Source organism: Photinus pyralis, unplaced genomic scaffold, assembly GCF_008802855.1.
Source record: "Photinus pyralis isolate 1611_PpyrPB1 unplaced genomic scaffold, Ppyr1.3 Ppyr1.4_LG7, whole genome shotgun sequence".
Classification (NCBI taxonomy): domain Eukaryota; kingdom Metazoa; phylum Arthropoda; class Insecta; order Coleoptera; family Lampyridae; genus Photinus; species Photinus pyralis.
In genome coordinates this window covers 22,571,425-22,582,943 of record NW_022170738.1, presented here as the reverse complement: position 1 = coordinate 22,582,943, position 11,519 = coordinate 22,571,425, and the positions used below count along the sequence as shown (strand labels likewise).

Here is an 11,519-nt window from a genome sequence, read left to right as displayed (position 1 = left end):
TTCATGTATTTGTGTGGCGTATGCCGGGGTTTTTGTCCCGTAGAAGGTTTCCCTCGCATGGTCTTGTTGTGTGCGTTAATTTATTTCATTGTTCTTGTCATTTCTTACGCACAAAAGTTCTGTCTTTTATTTAATTCCCTCCCCGATTATGTCTCACGTCCCAACACATAATCAACCGACTACACAACGTAGGAGTTCATTAGTGCCATCCATATCGAGCCGACTGTCATCCACATTCAAAAGTGCCGCAAAACGTCCATCGTTTCGACTTGAAAGGTAGGTCGCTCTGCTTGTAGTTTTCTTTTACCAGAGTTGCCAACGGTAAGTATAGGGTAAGTCAACGTTTTCAGTGTCGGCTTGATAGACCCCTAGGAACATTACAAGGTACATAACTATCTTATATGCAAATACCAGCAATAATAAAACTGTTTAAAAAAATGTGTCACTAGCTCTTTGCTATACTGGTTCACTCATTTTGTGCATTGGTCCAAGATAAAATAAAATAATTGAATGAATCAAAAATACTTATAGTCACGGTAGTATCTTGGCCATTTTCTCAACTATCTAAAATCGTTTGATAACTATCAGTCTACTTTTTTAGTACCTTCTGGCAAGAGCAATACCTTTTACTATATTCCTTAAAATATAATGTTCTAGTGAATGAAAATCTATTTCTTATTCAACGGGTCTACTTAAAGGCATAGTATCGTTGTGTAAGGCGTTTAGAAGTTACAATTACAAGTAATGGTTATTGTACGTTCGATTGTTCCTCCCATCTACTTACGTCTTCGGTTACTTGTATCTAGACAGGGGTGTTGACCTGAGATGTTTGTAAAAGGTTCCTTATATTGATGGGTATTTCCCAAATAGACAGATATATAGTAAACCGTGTGATTATACATAACATTGATCCTATTATCCACCACTTTTTTCTAATAAATGGGAATGGTGTGCTACCAAATCTACAATTGTAGTTTGGTAATGAGGTATCATCTTCTCAAAAAATAAACGACCCGGGTGTCGAAATTACTAAGCAAATAGTTTGTTTTCCTTGCTCAAACAAAGTTGCTTATCAACGACGTACCTTCAGATTTTTAAATTTGTTTGGTCGGTTTACCTCAGACTCTAATTTACAACGTTCAGTTGCGCATCACCTTAGCGGATACAGCACATTACAGGAATACTTTAACATGAAAACATTATTGATATTAGTTGTATGTATGTTGGGATTTTCTGGGGTAAGTCTGTCTCCTAATTTCACCAACATTAACTCATATTTTTAGATAGAATGTATGTGCATCTTAAATACTCTAGACGCAGATGAGAAAGCCTGTGCTGACCCCTTAAATTTAGATGGAGACGCGATCTTAAATTTTTATCAAACTAATTCAGACAGTCCGATTTTTGCCGACTATATAAATTGCATCTTTCCAAAATGGAATTTCGCCGCTAGTGATGGAACGATTTTGTTTGATAATATCATCGCGTCGGATGATCTACCTTGGTTTATAGCACGCATGTGCCAGGACGTCGTAAATTTGATTATTAAAGAACGTGAAGAATATAGAAAGTCGGCAATTTACTGTAAGAAACATCCACCTGTCATCGTAACTGCCGCTACTGTGAGAAAGTGCATTGCAGACAATTATAAACCTGCCCAATAGAAGACCCCTAACCAAAATGAATTAACTGTAATAAAAATAAGTCATGCCATTGAATAGTGTTACGCATATCTGGGTTACATGTTACATCAAATGTTATATTGTCACTACTCATTGATAGTACCTATATTAAATATCTTTCCAAAAAATGTGGAAAGGCTGTTGCTGCGTCCACTTTGTTATACTAAAGGCTGGAATTTCATGTTTTTGTTAAACTTGTCTGACCATTAATTTCCATGGCAACACAGGTATGTATATAGAAAGTTATCCAAGTAAATGTAGCTAGGTTCATACGATGGTTTAACTGATACGTGAAAAACTGATCCTAAAGACGTATACGTAACATCTCCAGATCAAAGCGCCAGTTGATTAAAAATATATACAAGAAGCTACTGCTCAGTGGAAAACAGTAAAAGAAAATAGTGTGTGTGTTGTCTTGTTTTGTAATTACATCAACCTGTATGTTGAAGAGTTACCAAGACAAGCTCTTTATGACTTTTTTTGGTCGCAACAGCATTAAATCTCGACCCGTTAAAGGCTGATTCTCACTATACATAACGTTTCCATACCATATCCATTCCATAACCATTCCGTAAATTATTATAGGCTACGAAATTGACCTTTAAGTGATATGTGCGTAAGACATTCAGTCGCGCGCTAATACACATTCGCCTTCCATTCCATATGTGAACGGAAAGGAGAATGTGTATTAGCGCGCGGCTAAATGTCTTACGCACATATCACTTAAAGGTCAATTTCGTAGGTATAATAATTTACGGAATGGGTATGGAAAGGATATGGTATGGAAACGTTATGTAATGTGAGAATCAACTTTTAGACTTCCATGCGAAAAAGTCATCGTTTATGTAGTGTTATTTTATAGAGGTTTTTTATGTAACAATTTTCAACGAAGGGTCAACCATCACAGATAGGTAAATAATTCAACGAAATAGGTTTGAGATTTATTACAATTTACAAAAATGAAGGTGCGCAGTTGCAGATAAGTAATTTTGTCAGAGCAAGGAAAACACAGACTCATATTTGCTTTGTAATTTCGACATCCGATACATTTGGCAACACGCCTTTCCCATTTATTCGAAAGTAGTAGTGGATCATAGGATCCTTGCAATGAATAAGTAAATAATAAAATTTAAAACTCACTACCTTTAAGAGTAGTCCACTCTGTAATAAGGGTAAAACGCTCAATGGCATTTTACAAGCAACTGTTACACTTCCGACGCGAATCGTAACTACAACCGAGCTTGTACAAAAAATGACACTATCCCAACTAAATATGTACCTACATCCCTATACCATTATTTTTTATTCAATGCCTATACTTATTCATATGCATAAATATTGGTATAATATATCAATATACCTAGTTATCAAAGTGCATTTTGTAGATTTGGTAACATACCATTCCCATTAAAAACACTGCTGGACCATAACGTCAAGGTAATGAATAAGTAAATAAAATCATTTAAAATTCACAATCTTTATAAGAATACTCCACTCCGCTTGTTGGCATTTTATAAGCAAGTGTTACATTTGCGAGGCGAATCGTTACTGCAACCGAATGTGTACATTACGCTTTTTCTTTAAACTGATAAACTATTACCTAAGTTACCTAAGTTACGTTCTAGTTTCCATTTACTGTTATATCAACGCTAATTACGCGTAACATGAGGTTCGTATCTAGACGTCTTCCTCCCCCAGATGGCGGCCATTTTGTTAAAAAGTTATGCAAAAACAAGGTCAACCTCTAAACACACGGGGGGAGCAGTACGTACTTGCACAGACTATTTGTTGCGCAGAAACGAATTCGCTTAATATTTAATCTAAGTTCTCTCCAATCATGCAGAGGGTCTTTTAAAACTTTTAAAATCTTACCCCTCCCCAGTATTTACATATGCAAATTGCTCTGTTACATACACAAAAATATAAACAGTTTTGGGAAAGTGGGATACCCATACCTACAATACGAGGGGTAAGGCCAAAATTTCCACAAGGAAGTACCACCACTCTTTCTATAATAAATCCCCCTATATGATGGGTTCACAATTGTTTAACTTGTTACCGTTAGAGTTCACCACCTGCAACCAACAATCATTTAAAAATAAAATTAAAAATTTCCTACAGGATAACACGTTTTATTCTGTCAAGAAATTCACAGAGTTCATGACGGCTAGATTCACTTAAGCAATCCACTTGCTAATTTATTTATTATGTGTTCACTCAATGTTGTTCGTACCTGCACGTAAAGTTTGTTATTTTTTCACTCTGTATGACGTTTCAATGGCTGTGATGCACAGTTTCGAGAATAAAGATCTATAAACCACCTGTAGTTACCCCGCTTGCAGTCTAGATATGGAATGAGATCAATGGGGAGAGCATTTTCAAGTCAATTAACGAGTGATAATTTGAGATAATTCCTCTTAAAGGAAATTATAACAACTGTTGCAATGCCTGTAGCGTTTGTAATTCATTAATGTCACTCAAACCACTTTATTATTTTGTTGATGTACGCTGCTTTCCTTCAGAAGCAGTGATCATAAATTAACGTAGACGATTTTGTAGTTCATTGCCCTCGTTTGTAGGTTCCCTGTTTCAGCGTGCTATTGTTTGAAGAGAGCCCTTTTCTTGCGATTGCGTTGACCACATTAAAGTTAAGGCTTTATTAGTTTCATACTGTTACTCCAATATCGATGCAATTTTTGGTGCGTCGTCACTTTAATTATTTTTGGAAATTGATGTAGTTTTTAGGGCATTTTTGATTCTTAAAGGAGCTTATAGTTTCACTAACTCTCCGCTGTACGGGGGCTTTTTAGGCTTTTTGTAAATTAGTCAAATTCTCCGTCATGGAACATCACAGAACTTTCGAATATTCGGCATTATATTTAAATTACGGAGTTATTTCTTCATGCAGTTCATGTATCCGATCACTATTTAGGGAATGCAATACCGGGATCGCGGGATCCCGCAGCATTTTTACGGGATTAATCCCGCACATAAATGGAGCGGGATCCCGCGGGATTTGCGGGACTGAGAAATTTGTCGACCAAGGGGACGACTCTGTTTGCTTTGTTAATGAATAATAAATAAATAATAAATAATAAAGTTTATTCTCTGTAATAGCCATAGACTATATAAGATTTGTCCAGTAAGAGATATACGTACATATTACATTACATTTAGTCACAAACATAACATACATTAAATAAATAATTAAAATCGCAGACAATATACCAGGCACATTCATTTATCAAAACCGAGATGACAAAAACTCATGACTAGAATAGAAAGCGTTTAATTTTAAATAACTGGTAACGGTTTTTTTTAACTCTTTTACAGATAACGAACGGTAACTCTGAGGGAGTTTATTGTAAAATTGTATACCATAATAATGACTGCAGTTTTTTGAAGTATTTAGTCGTAGTTGATTGGAACGAATATTATTTTTATTTCTTGTGTCGTACTCATATGATAAATTACGCAGTCGGTAAGTCGATAGGTTAGTGGCAACGTGTAATATGCAATTTAATATATAAATACATGGAATTGTTAAAATTCCAAGTTCTATAAATTTATGTTTACAGCAAGTTCTATAGTCCAGATCAGTTACAATTCTAATAGCACGCCTTTGAATTGAAAAAATTCTTTTAACGCCCGAAGCATGTCCCCAGGTAATAATTGCATAACACATTATTGAGTGAAAGTATCCATAATATGCAGTGATAACAACATCCCTAGATACTAGGGATTTTAAACATCGCAATAAGTAGCATGCTTTCGATAGTTTGACAGCTACCTGACTACAATGAGCTGACCAGTTTAACTTCTGATCAAGTGTGACTCCTAAAAACTTAATTTGTGTTGAGTTTTCTGCATTGTGACTGTGTCTCAGCGTGAAAATACGTTTTTCCGTTTTTGTTTGATTAATTTTTAGTCTGTTATTTAGTAACCATTCTTCGATATTCTCAATAAATTGATTATCGTCCTTTAATTCGTGACATCTACTCAATAAAGTTGTGTCATCTGCATAAAGAATAACATTATCAGATTGAGTTAAAAAAGGCATATCATTAATGTAAATTAGAAAAAGTATCGGACCGAGAACCGACCCTTGGGGTACACCGGTATTAATTTGTTGATAGGCAGATTTTTTATTATTGAAATGAACATATTGAGTTCGGGTACTCAGATATGATTTTAATAACGCGATACTTTTTCCAGTAAATTTATATATAGCCAATTTATTTAGCAAAATCTCATGATTCACACAATCAAATGCCTTGGTAAGGTCCAAAAAATTTGCAACGCAAAAGTCATTTGCCTCGAAGCAAGTTATAATTGTGTTTGTTAATTGTAATATTGCAGTGGACGTTGATTTTTGTTCGCGAAATCCATGTTGACTGATAGAAAATAACTTATTTGTTTCAAAATAATCTGCAATTTGGTTTTTTAATGCTTTTTCAAAAATTTTTGAAAAAACTGGAGTTATTGAAAGTGGCCGATAATTAGAAAGAACATCCTGATCTCCACCTTTATGCAGAGGGACAACCCTAGACACCTTTAGTTGAATAGGATATGTAGACTCACGTATACAAGCATTGATCACTTTGGTTAACGGAATCAGAATAACATTTAGCATAGATTTTATGATACTAGCAGTTAAATCAAAATAATCTTTGCAACTACTATTATTAATAGCATTTACAATATCTCGAACATTATTGAATGATATTTCATTAAAATCAAAGGATATCGAAGTTATAGCATAGTTACTAAAGTAACTAACTGGGTCTTTATTTTGAGACGGAAGTGAAGCGCTTATTTTGTCAGCAATGTTCACGAAAAAGTCATTGAATTCATCAGAAGTTAAATTTGTGGTACCTCCGCAACTCTCATGGCTATTTTGTTTTATTACCTTCCACATAGCCTTGGGTTTAGAATTAGAATTTTTTATAAAATTATCATTGGCTCTAATTTTGGCTTTACTCAATTCTTTTTTATAAAACTTTCTGTAAGTACTTGCCAAGTTACGTGTCTCTTCATTTTTAAACATTTTATAATTGTCGTTGAGTAACCTTAGAGTTTCCCGCATATTCCTTAATCGATCGTCAAACCAATTAGTCATGGGACTTGATAAACGTGATTCTTTAAGGGCCTTTGTAGGAAAGCTAAAAAGGAAAATATCGTTAAAAATATTTAGAAAATACTTGAATTTCTCTTCCGCAGGCAAACAGATATCGTCTACGAATGACCAATCCATATTCTCAAGCATACTGTACATTATCGACTTACCCACGGTCGTAATTGGTCTACATATTTTGAGATTGTTTTTATGTTTGATGCTCTGGGTTGTTTAGGTAATGAAACGCATAACGGAGAAATTATTTTTAAAATAATTGTTAAACTTTTTTCACTTATAATAATTACACAAGAGGTTTGTATTTTACCGAGTAAATTTGGGTTGTTTAGGTAATGAAAATCTGTTGCCTAGCAATTAGACGAGAAAAACTGTCAACTAATAAAAATGCGACACCGAAGGTGGAGCATTTTTAGGTTGACAGTTTTTCGAGTTCAATTGCTAAAAGGAAACATATTTGAATTGCAACAACCCAAATTTACTCGGTTTAAATACAAACCTCGAGTGTAATTCGGCAGGACAATTTAACGAACAAGAAATTCACCAAACTAAACAATTATTGACAGACGTCAAACTAGTCATATGGGAAAGGATAATGCGATAATAGGTTCAAAAATGAATAACTGAAAAAACCACTATTTATAGTGCATTTTTCGCTGGAAAAGATGCAGGTAACTTTTGCCGCTACCAAAGTGACAATTGCACTGCGGCTTATGGGATTTTTTATACATGAGTTGAATTGTCGTTAAAAATGGACTATGATTTTTGAGGCACTTTAGAAGTTCACCTTTTTGTGCTTTACAGGTGATTTTTTTGAGTTTTAAATTAGGCTGAAGGTACTTTTTTGTTGAATATTGTGATACTTAGTGATTTATTTTAATACGCATAAAATTGCTTATTTGCCAACTTATTTCAAATTTTGCGGGATCCCGCAAATACCGGGATTCCGCGGGATTAACATCTAACGATCGCGCAAATACCGGGATTGAGATTTTGCTGCGGAATTGCATTCCCTAACTATTGGATTAGGGGAATTTTTGATTTAATAGATTGTACAGGGTGTAGCACCCAAGACCCCTCGGATCATAATTCCTTTACCATTATACACAATTACCGTCGCCATATTTCTAAAATATTATTGGTCACCAGGGGCGTGCTGTATTCCAGTGGCGTATCAAACGTGCATTTTTTAAAATCTAACACTCGATATTTTATTACTGATTTGGAGAGTACTTAAAAAGTACTTATTTTTTATGTAACATGTTATCCCCCTAACTTTACGATTTCGGCGTTATAACCTTTTTTTGTCAAAATTTTGTTTTCGAAATATTTTTAAGAGAAACTAAATCGAGTACGTGGCTAATTTTTGGACTGAGGCACATGTTAATGCCTCTTCCATAGTCACATAATTTTTTTTAGGTCAAATGTCACATGTCACTCATTCCATAAGAAAATTTCAGTGAAAAACCAAGTCGAAACGCCAATTTGTAAAAAAAATCTTATTTTCCGAACCCATCTCTTTATATAAACAAAGAAATAAGGCATACACCTATGAATAAATCACTTTGAGCAGCTATATTCATCTTAATCGTTCCATTCATCATAGGTACCTTTCTTCACCTGTCTTTCTTGGCTACATTTTTCAGACATGTAAGTTTTCTTTACAAACAGTGTGATGTGATGTCCATTAGCGGTGAAACGATTCCTCGTTGGATATTATCCCCCACAATTTTCGTGGATTATTGACCATTGTACCGGTGGCAAAGTTTCTTAGAGAGCTCCTTAGGTACAAAGAAATGACTATATCGTCGGCATTGCGGCGTCTGTTTCCGCGCCCATTGTTTTGATTCGAATAAAGTCTTATGTAATAGTTCTGTAAGGAAGAGAAGTGCACCTAGTATTCTTAATTGCGCTAAAAATCATTATGTCGTAATAAAACTCACGGCTGCGGTTACAAATTACGCAATACCTACGTACCGGAATATTTATAAATTACGTCAAATGAAAACATTTCATATAGATGGAAAGTTTGAACAGCCTTTATGAGTGGCGTCACCCATTATATCGAACTAATTAACTATAGCCTTCGCATTATTCAAAAGCTTCCCTTTATATATTGTAAACGATCATGCATACCTATACTGTTTATCAGCTAGGTTGCTTTGTATCGTATATGTTTCTGTAAGAACTAGGCACCTAGTGATCAAAATGAAGCTGTTTCTGTCAACTTGTGCATTTATGTTGGGAGTAGTTAAGGTATGTATTGCGTGTTTCAACATAAACAACCGCTGTAAATCACTTTGCAGATCGATGGAAGATGCGCGAATATTTTAAGCGACGAAGAGCAAGCTTGTGCGAAGCCGTTAAAGTTAGATGCTACTTCCGTTCTGGAATTTTACCAATCGCGCTCTGACAGTACCATATTTTCAGAGTATATAAACTGTGTTTGGGTAAAATGGAATTTTATAAATGAAAATGGAGAAATTTTATTCAAAAACATAATGACGGCCAACGGTTTGCCGTGGAAAATTTCTCGAATTTGTGAAGATGTTGGTCAATTAATAGAGAAGGCGGAGAAGGAGTTTAAGAATTCGGTAAAGTACTGTGCAAAAAATCCACCCGTTCCTGCTACCGCTATTAGTGTAATGCGATGCATCGATAAAAACTACAAACCCACACCAGTTGAAGATTCTCTGAAGAATTAATCGTTACATACGTTCCTATGGGGTCAAAATATTTAGCAATTAAGAAAGGTGCGATTGTTTGTACAAGTATTTGTTTGCGGTTTAGCTTATCAGTGTCAAAGGCATTCCTTTTTTATCGATTAATTAAAGCCGCTGATCATTTCTTGAAAGTATCCTACTCAAAGAAAGTGTACAACTTCCTCAGCAATACCATCTCTTGTACCTCAACTTACTCTCGAGATGGCACCCTTCAAGATTTCTCCACGGCGGACAAGGAGAGCGTAGGGTGTCACCACACAAATAAGAAGCATAATCAAATGTTGTTCAGAGAGGTACGTAATGGTCGGTCATTCATGTTTTAGCATTGGAAATGCTTATGTTTTGTGTATGGGTATGAAGTTACTGGTTAGTCGAGCAGAAAAGAAGACAATTGGTGTCGCATCAAGTGATGATTGTTCCGTACTCGAATGGAATCAGTAGATTCAGGAAAAGTCGCGGATACTGTCGATACGGCACTTACTTAACAGTGCGCAAGGGTTTTGTTAATTCGAATCTAAATTTATCGCACATCGCCCGTAAAGGTATTACACGCACGTTACGACGCGTATTATTTAGAAAGTTTACGTTTGCGACACGCGCGAGCTTGCGAGCGAGTGGAGCTAGTGATACCGTATGAATAAGGGTTATTTGTGTTTTTCATATGGCGTTGTACGGTTATTATTTCCATGGTTGCAAGGATTGCGAAATCTGTTAATTTTAGTTATAAGTATAACTTTCACTAATTGATAAAAATAAGTCAGGTAACTAGTTTTTAAGGCAGAGAACCGTGAGCAGGATTATTTTGATGACAGGGCGCCCCCACAGCGCAGATTGGAAACTAAACTCTTGTGATATAATAATACCTTCAATGCGACAAAATAACTCCGTTACAAAGACACAAAACTATATAAAAAGTAAAACAAAGACACCAACAATTAACCACATAGATCGGGAGATGGTAACACTTTTTCTGGTGTGAATTCGTGTGATTTACTACAAGTATGGCGACCATTCAAAAGTTTAATTATAAGTACTCCTCGAGGTACTCCTCAAAACGGAAATGGTGCTAACTCCCTGGGATTGAGACCGTTATTGCGTGACGATTGTTTAAACATGTCGAAAAATTTAATAATTTTGGACAATTTGCTACACAAAATTCTTTGGATTTTTTGGTAGTCGGTGACAAAATGTCTGCAGCCTACTTCCTTTGCGGTCTATTGTCCTGCGGCCCAATGGCGGCGTCCTATTGTCTGCGTCCTAATGCCTGACGGCCTAATGCCCGGTTTCAGTTCTATTTTGTGATGTACCCAGGCCAGTCCCGAGAGACTGCGCAACTCAAGATTTAAATTCAAAACTTTCCCTCCCAAACTAACTGAACCCCATGGCACGTGATCGTCTAGATAAAGCTACCTTACTTGAATAACCGAATAATAGGACCACTTACTACGTTGTGTTTTTAAGAGTTGCTACAAGATATGTGTTGCCTGTCGGAGTGAGGATCAAGTAAGGATTACAAATAATAGCCCAGGCAATACAGAACATATTAGGACCTTAGCTTGCAAAATTAATGGTAGTTCTGGAAATAGGCTTACTTTATGTTTTTTGGGTTGCTGAGTTCAAATTTTTAACTTCCCACCAAAAATTCCCCCTGCAACCCCCCCAAATCTTGAAAAGTAAGAAAAAAAATATGTTTTTTTAAGAAATCGTTTTTTTTGTGGTTTCACGAATAAAACACCTACAATTTTGAAATGTAGATATAAATAGTATGTAACCAGAAAAGTCCTAGAAGCTTTTACGTACTACACTACGCACGTAGGGGGCGCTGGCGTGCGTTGAAGTATGCTTATTGGCGACTCGGGCGCACTTCGCTTAACAACCCACGGCGTTCGTGTTCGCTCTCCCTTTACCCGTTTTATCTTTCGCTTTAACCACCCCCATCCTTTAATCTCTCTTATTTTTCAACATCTGGAAGTCGACCCTCAA

The 11,519-nt window shown here is 35.8% G+C and overlaps 2 protein-coding genes across 2 annotated transcripts; both read left to right on the top strand.

Moving 5' to 3' along the window:
• The first annotated feature begins 1,134 nt into the window (after positions 1 to 1,134).
• On the top strand, positions 1,135 to 1,782 carry LOC116175311. Its single transcript, XM_031493388.1, has 2 exons — positions 1,135 to 1,238; positions 1,284 to 1,782. The coding sequence occupies exons 1-2, from the start codon at positions 1,191 to 1,193 to the stop codon at positions 1,662 to 1,664; spliced, it is 429 nt and encodes a 142-aa protein (XP_031349248.1). The 5' UTR covers positions 1,135 to 1,190; the 3' UTR covers positions 1,665 to 1,782.
• A 7,051-nt stretch (positions 1,783 to 8,833) lies between these two features.
• Positions 8,834 to 9,660, top strand: LOC116176708. Its single transcript, XM_031495451.1, has 2 exons — positions 8,834 to 9,069; positions 9,120 to 9,660. Exons 1-2 carry the CDS (start codon positions 9,022 to 9,024, stop codon positions 9,516 to 9,518), a joined length of 447 nt encoding a protein of 148 aa, XP_031351311.1. The 5' UTR covers positions 8,834 to 9,021; the 3' UTR covers positions 9,519 to 9,660.
• Positions 9,661 to 11,519: the final 1,859 nt, after the last annotated feature.